Here is a 13550-nt window from a genome sequence, read left to right on the forward strand (position 1 = left end):
CACATAAATACATATTTACAAACCAATAACCCTGTACTGGATTACAACTTTAAGGGCTTCCAGAGACAAAGAAAACGTAAATCATTTTCTCCAAATCTAAAATATAATGTGAATTTTATAATATTGGTTCCTGTAATGAAGCAATGAAAATAGCTTTGAGATTACACCATTTAGGGAGTAAAAGGGGGAGGAGAAAAATGCCTTGGGGGTTATGGGCAGAACACTGAATCACCTCAGGGCCAACACCATCATGTTTTCCCAGATAAGTGGTACTGCAAAGCTCTAGGTGATTTACAGTTTGGTTTCAATCCCAGGGGCAGGAGTAGGGGTGGAAGAAGAGGAGGGAGGAGCTCAGGGAAGGGAAGAAGTGGGGAAAGAGAGGACAGCATGGAGAAAGAGATTGAGAACAACTCTTTGAATTACACACACACACACACACACACACACACACACACACACACACAACCAGCCAGCGTTTTTTCGCCATTTCTTTTGGCTTTGAGGGTAGACTGAGCCACAAGAGATTTCACTGGAGATGTGTAGAGGGCTAAGGTGCAGCTCTGCACCTCACACGTCACCTCTTATCTGTGGAAACAGCCACCAACTCCATCATTGTGCCATCTCCCCTGGCTCCTCCTCCAGTTTCTCCTGGGCTGGGGTGCATGTGCTTAGCTCCAGCACTAAGGTCCGTCCAGGTTTCTGCCAGACACCCCCATTAGTCAGAGACACAGAGCAGTGACACAGGTTCAGTCTCTCCTTGCTGGCTACTGCTTACTCTTGATCTCTTCCAGTTTACACCCATTTTCCTTCCCCACTAGCTACCCCAGGCACATGAAGCTCCAGCTTTAATGTAAAGATGACAGCTATACAAAGACTGCATGCTCAGCTCACTTAAGGGCAATCTGTGCTCTGTGTGTGTGTGTGTGTGTTTATTTGTGTGTGTGCATGTATGCATGTAAACCAGTAGTCTTGCTTCTCTGACTGAAAACTGATACAAAATATATTATAAAGTATTTTTAATTTATAAAAAAGTAATTTTATGTTTACAATTAGGAACAAAAAAAATCCCAACAGAGAATAATGCACTATGAAAATATTTAGATGAAGAAAAAAATTAATCAAAGTAATCCATGATCATGTCTAACAACTATTTGTCTACCTCTCTCCCTCCCCCACTTCCCCCAATATGTATATGTATATATACACATATACCTATATAGAACCACACACATATATCCATTTATTTGCAAATTTCTGATTTACTAATTACATTTTTATACCTTTTTTTAAATCTTACCATTGCTTATTTAGCAGTTTCCTACGTCATTAGAATTTCTTTTGATAAATATGAATGACTTTTCAGTGGCTGGAAGACACTGTGACAGTTGTACAAAATAATACAATCTTCCTCCTCCAAGTCCTTTACAATCACCAGCTTTTAGAGACAACATTGCAAGAAGACCCTTATTCACAATTTTTGTCTGCATCTCTGATCAAGCCCTTGGAGTCGACTTCTAGAAGAGCAATGTTAGGTTCTACGTATATATTACTACGTGACTTTTGGTCGCCATCTTCAGGGTCATAAGCATCTCACATTCTCTTCTCTTCCTAGCCAACTCAGTCAGCTTTCATTAGGATACTGGGAACACCTCAAGGATTAATGCATCATCCGCTCACTTTCCAGTTTTTTAGTTTGACAGTTGTATAAAAAAATGGATGGTTCCTTTGTAAAATTGTAAAATCTACAATTAGCCTATGTTTCTTTAAACTGTATTTTGATGAAACCACTCCCTCCCTGTACTCCAAACACAGGGGGGTCCCAACTCTCAGAGAACCAGAAGAATTGCATCTTGATACCCTCACACAAGTTGTGTGTGTGTTGGGGGGCGAGGGGGGGGAGGTGTGAAAGAAGTCCTTTTTGTGGTGAGGAATGAGGAAGTAACCAAAGTAGCATATGTAAACCAAATAAAAGGCATGAATGAGACTGTGACGGAGTAGCTGAATTTCTAGGCACTTTCTTCCTAGAGGTCTTTACAACGTGCATAGTACAAGGTTTGCCCTTTGCACAAACCACATTGGCTAAGCTGCCATCCAGAAAGACACAACTTCTTGGATGATTCAATTAAACTAGAATCAAACAATCTCAGCTGCAAAGGAAAAAGTCGCCTCCCCCAAAGCAGAGCTCAGAAGATGCAGCAATACAACATGCAGCATCCAAAGCTGTTCACTTATACTGTGGCTTTAGAGTCAGAAATAAAAGGAGGGAAAACTTGGTGTGGTCCTCAATTCCTGATCGCAGTCTCGAAGGCCTGATGTCACTATGGCTAATCATGTCTAGTTCTGCCACGTTGTAAACTTGTTGGGAACAAGTTTTTCTGTATACTTAGAAAGAACTGGCCAAGTGACAGAACTAGCAAGATGGCTCCTGTGAAGAACTGCAATTAAGGAGCATTTCTGGCTGTGCTGATAAGATGGCTGTCGGCAAATGTAGCACTACACCGGTTTACTTTCTTCTCTCAGAAGACCTACTCCTTACTTTTCCCAAGGTTTAAAAATCATGTTAACAATAAGCAAATACAGCAAGGCCAGATGCCTTCCGTGGTCAGATGGTTCATTGTTTAAAAAGCTTCAGCATAAAATCCAAAAGATTGTTAACAGATGCAGTTTCTGGCTAGCGACTGGGAAAAACCTCCCTTAAACAAAAGAGTATGTTGTGATTGGAACTAAAAAGGGAATTACCTTTAAAGATAAGAACCACAAACATTTCCTATTTGAAAATACCCCCAGCCTCACCAACAGGACTTTTTTTGGGCCTCCCATGTAAGTTAACAATTTTGACAGTAGATTGCTGCAGATGACAAACTATAGCTGACCAACCAGTCCCGTAATTTTTACAGATTTGTTTGGACTTTCAACAAGGCCACAGTATCCATCTCTTGCTCTCCCCCAGATTACTCAATTAGGCAAAATTCCAATTAATTTCTTTCCAATTTTTTTAGCCCCAGAAATACTGTGCTTTTTGGCTCTGGAAATGGGTTTTCAACTGGAGACTTAGACAGAGACGTTTCAGAAGTGAATACAGAGCCTGATAAGCAGATAACCACTACTGGGACACAAGTCACCATTGGATGGAAAAGAGCCACTTGGCTGAGAAAGGACTGGCCCTGTCTTCAGTTCCCAGTCTCTCCTGCCTCCACAGCTGCTGTTGACTTTTACACAGAAAGTCTGCTTTTCACCAACTCCTGGGTCTGTTTCTGTTGGCTTCCAGGGCCCCTTACTCTATGGCTTCACTATGTGTGAGAATATCTGTAATGCCCTGGGTTCTAATCTTGAAAGCTAGAAAATCTCCATGGAAGGAGCCATGGTTGTGTGGCTTTCCCCCAGCCTGAGAAAAGAATGTAGTTTGGCTTCTAGTTGACAAGCCTGATTGGGAAAGGCTACATAGGAGATGCCAGGAAAATAATCTGCTTGTAGGATGAATGATGGCTGCCGCGGGCTCCATGCTGAGAATGGGCAGCCTGTCCCTTGGGAGATCACATCCCCTTGAGAGATATGCGTCATACCCTTTTCCTGCCTAGCTTTTGTGTTCTTTTCCGCATTGTGGTATAATCCCCATTGATTACAGCACCCAAAGAAGTATACAGTTTTAAAAGTATGAGAAATTCTAGTCAAGAAATGATGTGTTCTCCTGTCTTGCACGCTACTCCCCTCAGCAGTGTATTTCAGTAAATCTGCAAGTTTTTAATCTCCATTCTACTGAATCCTCGCACACCAGCCCCCACCCCACCCCACCACCACCTCTGGCCTATACCCCAGTTCTTATATGCACAAATAAATAAAATAAATCTTTAAAAGAAAATGCTTGGTCAAGCAGTGCTAGCATCCATTTTAAAGAGAGGTAGATATAAGCCTACTAGATTCCCCAAAGAGTAAAAGGACTTTCTGCTCAGCAGCACCTCTGCTAGTCATGTAAGGAATCCAAACTCCTGGAATGAGGAGCAGGAAAACCGCACTGCTCTCCAAGGTGTGTGCAGCCCAGCCAGGTATTAGCAGTAAGGACCCATCTGTCAAGAAATGGGATTCTGAGGCCAGCGGCCACAGCCACATCCATCCTCCTCCAGAGCCAACCCTGCCAATGTGCGCATGTGACAAGGTTTGCAAGGGGATTTGATAGGCCTGGAAATTGAAAAATGAGCAGCAGCTGCAAGACCGAGGTCATTACTATCCTCTGGGGTTTGCCTCTTCTAATCTAAGGGGCAGTAGTTTCCATGATTAACTTTCAATTGCTGTCAAGGGTGCAATATAATCTGGGAAAGAAGAAAACTTTCCCCCTCAGTAAGCTGCTCCCATTTTTCTGTCTTTTCCTTTCCTCTGGTGCATATTCTTAATCCCTTCATATTGTTCCCTAATTTTGAGCAGGAAAAAAAAAATCTGCCCTTGGAGTCTGTGTACACAAGACTCTGAGGATTTTTCTTTCTCAGTCCTGGGTGCACATATTTAGATGACTGCACAGAAAGTTCCCATTTCCAACGACTATGCACTACCATTGGTTTCAAAACTGAACAGATTTTCAACTTAAAATACTTTCTTCCGGGCATGCTATGTATCTTTTTCCTCAGTAATAACAAACAGTTCAATAAAAAAGAGGTTTTTAGTGGGTAAAAGAGAGTGAAGGCGACTTCCATTCACAAACACGTCTTACTGGCTCCTACTGGGTGAGGTGCCCTTACCACTCAGTCTGCAGTGAGAGTGAGAATCACACTGAAAGGTTACACCCGGCAGGTCTCAGCAATGTCCCCGGTACCAAATGGACACGGGTTTATCAATTACAACTGCTCAGGTGGAAAATTAAAGGTGCTTTAAAATTTTTGAGATTATTCAGCATAATGTTAATGACAACTTGGTGGTTCATTATACATTCATTTCCTGGCATCAGATATTGAAGTTGTCAAGATGAGCAAGATGTGACAGCTGACCAGCAAAGGCAGAAAGCCTGGTGGGACACATACAGGCCTATGCGGGGTCGCTACTCGTGGGAAGGTGTGTGCGGACAGACGGAAGAGGGGCTGAGAGACAGCCAGGTGGGCAAATGGAGGCATGTTAGTCACCTCGGGAGAGGTGTACTAGCATTGTGCCTTGAAGAGGTACTGCACTGCTGTGGTTTGTCCCCATTTGCTGGGGGTAGAAGTAAGTAAGAAGAGGGTCTGTTGCCTGTTCGAGAAAGGTAAGTTTTCTTTTAGGTGCTAGTCATGCCCCTCCTGCTCCCCTCATTGTGAAGTAAGTCTCTGCTGGGATACAGATAAAGTGGGAAAAGAGGGCCATGAACAGGCCTGGTCCCGAGCATGGGTGTAGGAACAATGTAAGGATTTTCCCCAGGGTTTAAAAAATGGCAGCATGAGCTTGATTGCAGGAGTGAGGTGCACAGGGTGATGGCCAGTACCAGGGTGCTAGGGAATAAGGATGGCACTGTTTCCACTGTACCCCATATCCATCTTATCCTTCTCTGAAGTAACATAATCAAGGAAAGCCACCACACAGAATAGCTGCTGCATTCCTTACAGTGAGCTGTGGCCACACAGCTACCCAATGAGATGTGAGCACAGAGCACAGGCAGGTGTGTGACCCCAGGGACAAGTCCCTAGGAGCTGGGGGCAAGAGGGAGATTGTGTCTCATTTCCCTTTCATCCATCTTTAAGTGTAGCATGTGAAACAGTTGACAAACCTCCTCAGAACACCAGGACAAAGTCACACTTAGAGATGAGGAAATGGAAAGCTGTTAGAAGGTCACAGAGGACTGAGCCCCCGCAATACTAGTGATAACTGACATACACCCAAACTTAAACAACAGGGAGAATCTTTGATCTTGTATGAGCCAAAGTTATTTGGGGCCTCATTTGTACAGGAATACAACAACGGTTACAGGTGTTGCTGGATGGTGGAGTCTTCAGTGAGGTGTTGATAAAAAACATCTAAGCAGTGGGCACTTTGTCACACACAGCACTAAGGTCACAACAGGGCTGTTTACAATACAAAGCACTTCAAGAATTGTGGTGATAAAAAGGGAAAACAAAAGGAATCAAAAATAATTTTCCAAGGAACCATAATCACAATGAGTATCTTACCTTTTTCTTGCTACAGTATATTTGCCATTTTTTCTCAGCCGGAAGTGCAAACATGGCTTCCCTGTGTTTGTCTGTGAGGTCAAGTTCATCCTGAAAAGAAAAACAGTAATTACTATTTCATAGCATATGTCCCGGACTTACAGGGGAACTTATCCACAACATCATGGTAAGATAAAAGCACCAACACACATTTAAATGAACTCAGAAAAGATCAAGAAGCCAAGTTAAGGTTAAGAAAGTGACTCCCTGGCAAGGACCAGGCATCCAGCACAGCCAAGGGATGAGGAAGGGAGCTGCACTTTACTGCAGGGAGTTGGGAGGAGACCAAGCATGGACAGAACTCTCCTGAACCACCTGTGCTTCTGTGAGGGCCCATCAAGCAGCAACGGTTATGTAAAGACTGGAGATTAGAAAGAAGAATTATATTATGGATGAGAATTGGCTGAGGATGGCTCCACAAACACTATTAGGCTAAGCCCTGAAGGATTGGACATGATGGCAGGAGGGAAAGTTCCAGAAGTAAAGGCCAGAAGTGGTAACAGACCTGATGTGTTCAGGAGACAATGGCAGGTTTGGCTAAAGTGCCCAGTTTATGCAAAGAATCATCAGATAAATGTTAGAAAAGTAGGGAGTGACCAGTTTGTGGAACATCTTAAATTCATTTTAAGTAATTTATTCTTCTGACCAAAGAGAGCCCATCAAGTTCAGAGCTAGGGAGCTGTATCTGTATCTCCATCAACTCCAACGTAAATATGCATTTAAGCACAGGACAGGCATCTTCTCGTTCAGTTGCCACAATAACCCCAAGACTTCTATTCTTTACTGCACCCTCATAATAGGAATCCCTCTTATACTACACTGGGGGAAATAGAGCTTAGTTGAAGATTTGGTCAGTAACTTATTCAAGACTGCAGAACAGGTAAATGATGAGGCTGGTCTTAATTCCAGAGTTGCTGATTCCAGAACCCAGACTCAGCCTCTCACATCAGTCCTGGGAACATTTAATTTTACAGTGGTGGGCAATATCTACAGTTCTGCCCTTGGGACCACTGGTCACACACCTAATACTCCCACCTTCATTTAGTCATCAAGTTCCATTCATCCTTCCTGGAAAAGTCTCATGATTTTCCCTTTGTTTAAGTCCTGCTGAAACCACCCAAATTTAAGCCCTAAATAACCTTTCTCTTGGCCTCTCCGCTGCTCTTCCAGAGCTCCCTCTAGCTGTGGTTCTTAAACTTGACATCAGAAGCACCTGGATGCCCGGCAGTTAGGATTCAGTGGATGGAAGAAGGGCCAGGAATTGCAACTCTGGTCAGTTTCCAAATGCTGCTCATGCTGCTGGCCTGGAAACCATACCTTAAATCCACCCCTTTAAAAACAGACAGCCCATGCTATTTTGAACTCCCTGTTCAAAAACTTGACTTACTCAACACTACCTACAAAATTCACTATATATCCTTTTGTCTGTCTTCTAAGGTCTTCCATTTGTAACGCCAGCTTACTTTGTCAGGCTTGCTTCTAGTGGGTCCGCTTTTGCCTGACCTTGCTAATGCCTACACCTCCAGAGCCTACCCTTTGAGGGCCTGATGCTTGCCAGCTTTCCAGGGAGACCCTTACTCTGATTAAAGCTCTACATCTTCATCTCCAGGGTGGGCACAGATCATGTCTTTTTCAGGAAGTTGTAAAAATTGGCAACATCTAAGCATGAAGTAATATACTTTGCATGAGCCTAGTAGGCGACGGGAGCAACTGTATAGTTTTATATATATATTTATATGTAGTTTTATATATATAGATGTAAGAGACTTCTATATAGTTATAGTTATTTCTCTTGTCATTTAAATACAGATCTGGTGCTATTTTTCTCTGAAGAGTCACACGAAGTGGTAAGTCACTAAAACACACACCTTATACCCTCACATATAAGAAACTAGTTATCGAGAATTTCAATAGTGGACAACCAGGGAAGGGTATTTATAGAAAATTTCATTCTAAGGAAACATGTTTAAAATGTTTATATTTTGGCATCCAACTCTTATATGTGAAACAATTATTTTTCTTCCTGTCTTCCTTTTCCATTTTCCTGTAAATCATAGCTACTCTACTGATGAAGAAGAAAACATTTAGCTGGTTTTTCAGGGGGAGCAGAGTGGAGTTCAGGTTAGTTATTCAAATGGCCAATGTAATGGCGCTCAGTTTGAGAAAAGTTTGGTGATTTGTTCAAAGAGGACAGTATATTATTAGCACATCCTTTACTATACTTACAGGACAGTGTTTGCTAGCTGAGCAGAGTTGTGAGGAAATGTGTGAATCCTAAACCCTAGAAAAATCATAGCAAAGGGTATTAATATTACCATATTTTGCTTTTAGATGTAAGAGACTTCTACTGATACACAGAAATGACCAGTTTTGAGTTGAGAGAACACTAGGACTTAGGGACATATAACTTCATGTAAAAAGAGAATTTCTATAAAATAAAAATATAGAACACTGCAGTAGGTACTCTGGATATAGTTTTCTATAAGAGAATGGGAAGGGAAAAGTGACACTGGAAATATTAACAACTAACTAATTACTGAGCACCTTCTGTGTGCTTAGTGCTACTGGTTCTAGATTAAGTTTACCCTCTATAAAGAGGATAAGATGACTCCATTTTCCAGAAAACTGAATCAGAAATGAAACAGCTTGCCCAAGGTTAACAAAGCTAGAAATGGTGGAGAAGGAACTGGAGTCCAGATTGTCAGGTTACAAGCTCATGTTCTTCATGTCTAGTCTTTCATCCTGTTGATCATTTAACAAATAGGCAGAATCATGACACTTGACGCAAATATCTGCATCCATCTGCTGTTTTCTCAGCCCACTGAGTGTCTACTCTCAGGAAAAGATGAACTCTGTTGTCAGAGAGTCCTGCATTCCTGGTGAGTTTCTTCTGAGTTAGGCAACCTTGAACAAGGTACTTAATCCTCTGAACTTAAATTTCAGAGGTAAGAACTGATAATGTGTAATATATATCTGATAGAAGTAAGTCTGGTAGCAAATATGCCTGACAGAGTTAAGGATTCATTCATGCAACCAACATTTTTTTTTTTTTTTTTGAGAGTCTGCTAAATGCTATGGCATTGTGCTAAAGTACAGGGAGCAAAAAGGGAGCTCATATTCTCAAGCAGGCAGACAGGAAATCAAACAATGTCATGAACAGAGCGATCACACAGGAAACTAAACTTTGAGTGCCCACTTGTTGTAGGGAAAGGTGGGGCTATCCTGGGGAAGTGAAATGAGGGCTTAGAGATGAATATAAATTAAATAGGCAAAAGTACCACAGACAGTGAACAGCTGCCTTGGAGCTCACTATGAGCTCTGGTCTTTATCCTAAGATCAATCAGAGGTTACTGGCAGATTCAGAACAAGGTGACAGATGAAATTACATAATAATGGGAGTGCCTAGGCACAATACCAGTGTAATAAGACCCTCCACCCTTCCATTCCAAGTCTCTCTGCTTTGACTCATTCTGTTTTAATAAAAGGACTGAATGCAAGAATCTTGACTGCCACAGCCTTAGACATCAATTAGTATTTACAGTACTAACTCATTCAAGATCATGACCAAACATTACGAAGACTACAAAGATCAGTGACAGACACTGGTTTCCTAGAGTTTGTAATGTAGGTAAGAAAATAAGATGACTGGGGCTTCTAAAACAGGATCCCCTTCCTTTTCAGGATAAAGTCCCAACTCCTTAGATCCAAACCCCTTCAAGTGAGAGCCTTTGCAGACCTGCCCTATCTCCACTACCCCTCCAACAGCAATCACCTGAGCATGTCTAATCACAAGTTGTCAGCTTCTGCAACCTTTGCAGGTACTGTGCCCTATTTCCCTGAGAGACCTTGCCACCCTGTACAAGCTTAGTTCTACCCATCTAAGCTTTTACAATGTGTCAACAATTCCCTCCAGGCAGCCTATCCTTATTTTTCAGGGGTGGGCAGCTGTCGGTAACCTTAGAGCAATAATCTTAGTTATAATTATTGGCAAGTCTGACTCCTACTCTAGATTCATTCCCAGAGGGCAGGAACAAAATTTGCTTTATCCATCTTTGTACTATTTACCTATCCCCAAGAGAATATCTAATATAGTTGGAATATTTTAAAAAATAAAAGCAAGGAGACAGGTAGAGAAAGTTAGGGAAATTGGTAGAGGGAAAAGAGGAGACTGTCATAACAAATAGTAATTATCACTGCATTTTGAAGATTAAACCCTATTTTTCGCAGTAAATTGTGTACATAATGAATCTTAAGTATATGATTTTGAATTTGGCAAAGGCATATGCTGACACTTTAGAAACTCTCCCAACAGCAGTATGTGGCAGTTCCAGTTACTCCACATTCTCACCAACATTTGGTGCTATGTCTTTTTAATTTAGCCATCCCAGTTTAGGTAAAATAGTTACCCCAATGCAGTTTTAATTTGCATTTTTCTGATGACAACTGAGGCTGAGAAGCCCTCTTCAAGTGTTTATTGATCACTCATGTGTTCTTTATGTAATCACTGTTCAAATTCTTTGCCCATTTTTCTGAATCGCTGGTCTTATAACTGAAAGAACTAAAAAAGTTCTTTACATATTCTGGAAACATGTCCTGATTATCAAAAGTGTGTACTGAGATTATTTCTCCTAGACTGTGGCTTACATTTTCATTTTTTTTTAACTATCTATTTTGATCACCAAGATTTCTTTTCTTTTTTTAATGATGTTTCATATTTTTTCCTTTTGAGCTAATTATTTTTTATTAAGGTAACACTGATTCACAACTTTGATTTTAAAAATGTCTAATATATTCTCCTCCTCACATAAATTTATCCTTTAATTTTCCTCCTTTCTAAAATACTCCTTAATTCTTTTTGACACAATTATAATTGTTTTGATATCTTCCTCGTCTAGCTTACTCTTTTACATATAGAAAGGCAACTGATTTTTGTATGCTGATTTTGTAACCTTCCTTGCAGAACTGATTTACTGTTTCAATTACTTTTTCAGTAGAGTTTTTGGGTTTTCTATGTATGTTATCCTGTCCGATGGAAATGAAATTTACTTTTTTCCAATTTGTATTCCTTTTATGTCCTTCTCTTTACTATTTGTAGATAGGACTTCCAATACTATATTGAATAGCAGTGGTAAAAGTGGACATTTGGTCTTCTACTAGATTTTAATGGAAAAGTTCCAGTTCTCACCACTGAGAATGGTATTAGCTGTAGGTTTATTACATATACCTTTTATTATGTTGAAATTTATTTCATTTGTCCGGTTTTTATTCTTTTAATCATAATTGGATGTTGAATTTTATCTCATACTTTTTGAGCATCTATTGATAAGATCATTTGACTTTTATGTTATTGATGTGGTAGATTACAGTTTTGGATTGTGAACCATCTTGTAGCTCTAAAATAAATCCCACTTAGTCATGGTGTATGGCCTTACTAATACACTGTTGAATTTGGTTTGCTAAGATTTTGTTGAAGATTTTTGTATTTATTTCACTAGGGAAATCTGCCTGTAGTTTTCTATTTTGTGTGATATCTTTGTCTGGTTTTGATATTAAAGTAATGGCAACTTTATAAAGTATTTGAAAGTACTACCTCCTTTTTGATGTTTTTTGAAGAGCTTGAGAAAGATATTAGCTCCTCTTTGAAGGGTAGATACATAGAACCCATTAGTGAAATCATCTTTTCCTAAATTTTAGTCTGGGGACACTTTTAATTACTGTTTCGATTTCTTTCCTTGTAGTTGGTCTACTCATATTTCCTATTTCTTCCCGATTCAGTCTCAGATGGTTGTATCTTTTTAAGAATTTGTCCATCTCTTCTAGATGATTCAGTTTATTAGCATACAAATGTCCATAGTAATCTCTTATAAGCCTCTGAATTCTGCAATATCTGCTATAACTTTCCCGTTTTCATTTCTGATCCTAGTTGAGTTTTCTCCTTTTTCTTTGTGACCTTAGCTAGAGGTTTGTCTACTTTAAAAAAAAAAAAAAAAAATTTATTTGTGCATACAGAACTGGGGTACAGGCAGAGGCTCAGGGGCGGCTTCACCAGAGATAGAGTGGGGAACAGAACAGGCAGATCAATGAAGTACACTGCTGAGGGGAGCAGCGGGCGGGTCAGGAGAGGTCTGCCACGCCATGTGGTCACCTCCGGGGCAGGCGGGAATCGAACTCATGCGGAAGTGGTTTTAGCTTCTCAGTGCTGGGCTTTAACCCGCTGCGCCACCAGGGAGGGCCGAGGTTTGTCTACTTTTTGAAAGAATCTGATTTGGGGGCCCTCCTGGTGGCACAGAGGGTTAAAGCCCAGCACTGAGAAGCTAAAGCCACTTCAGGATGAGTTCAATCCCCGCCCCGGAGGTGATTCACATGACTTGGCAGACCTCTCCTAATAGGCTCACTGCTCCCTTCAGCAGTGTACTTCCTCAGTCTGCCTGTTCTGCTCCCCACTCTGTTTCTGGTGAGCCCTCTCACCACCCCTGCACCTCTGGCCTGTACCCCAGCTCTGTGTGCATAAATAAATTTTAAAAAAATTAATCTGATTTTGGTTTTATTTATCTTTTGGACTCTTTTTATTTCTACTGCATTTATTTCTGGAGTCTTTAGTTACAAAAAAGTTGACAGTCTGCTCTTTTTTCCCAGCTACTTGCTATCATTTAGATGTACTACTGGGAGTAAAAGTACAACCGATGGAAGGAGGAAAAAGGATGGAATACAAACTAATTTGAAAATCATTTTGGCACATTAATTTATTCAAGCTCTGAAATGACTCCCAAGTAACATTACAGAAGATTTTTCATTTTGATACTTAATGAAATAATGAAAAGGGTAATTCTGGAAAGCAAAGCAATTAGGAACACTGTATCTCAGATAATACCTCTTCATATGAATTTTTTTAGAAAAAGGACACTTATAGAGGCAAAAGGAAAATCAGTGATTTGGCTAGTGGCAGCAGTGGGGATTGACTAAAACAGACACAAGAGATGAAGTGACCGAAATATCTCAAATTAGATTGTGGTGTTGGTTGCAGATCTCCATTGCAAATTCAATGACATATAAATTATATCTCAATAAAACTGCTTCAAAAAACAAAATTAACTCCGGTTATTGGAGTTCTGGGAGAAACAAAAAATCCAGAGCAGAGAAAATATAACCTGCATACAGAGTAAAGAAAAGGAAATTCTGCTTCCACACTAGGCAATACAAGAAGTTAGCTTAGAAGAGAAAGAAATGTATGAAAAGGAAGGAAAAGAAAAACATGACTCCAGTTAGAGTAAGTAGTTCAATGTGGAAAATGTTACAATTTCAGATGCAACTCTTGTTTGAAATCAAGGACCATTTCTGTGAAATATTTGTATCCTGGTTTATTATATATACCTTTTATTATGTTGAAAT

General features: G+C 40.5%; 1 protein-coding gene across 2 annotated transcripts in view; it reads right to left on the reverse strand.

Annotated features, from left to right (window-relative positions):
• Positions 1 to 13550, reverse strand: part of DAAM1 (dishevelled associated activator of morphogenesis 1) — a 154463-nt gene that overhangs the window by 69605 nt on the left and 71308 nt on the right. For both annotated transcript variants that reach the window (XM_004681825.2, XM_012724620.1), the window contains exon 3: positions 6123 to 6212. In XM_004681825.2, coding sequence (XP_004681882.1) covers positions 6123 to 6212 — 90 coding nt within the window. The remainder of the gene's footprint in view (positions 1 to 6122; positions 6213 to 13550) is intronic.

This window comes from Condylura cristata, unplaced genomic scaffold (genome assembly GCF_000260355.1).
Source record: "Condylura cristata isolate star-nosed mole 26May11 unplaced genomic scaffold, ConCri1.0 scaffold00013, whole genome shotgun sequence".
NCBI classification, from domain to species: Eukaryota; Metazoa; Chordata; class Mammalia; order Eulipotyphla; family Talpidae; genus Condylura; species Condylura cristata.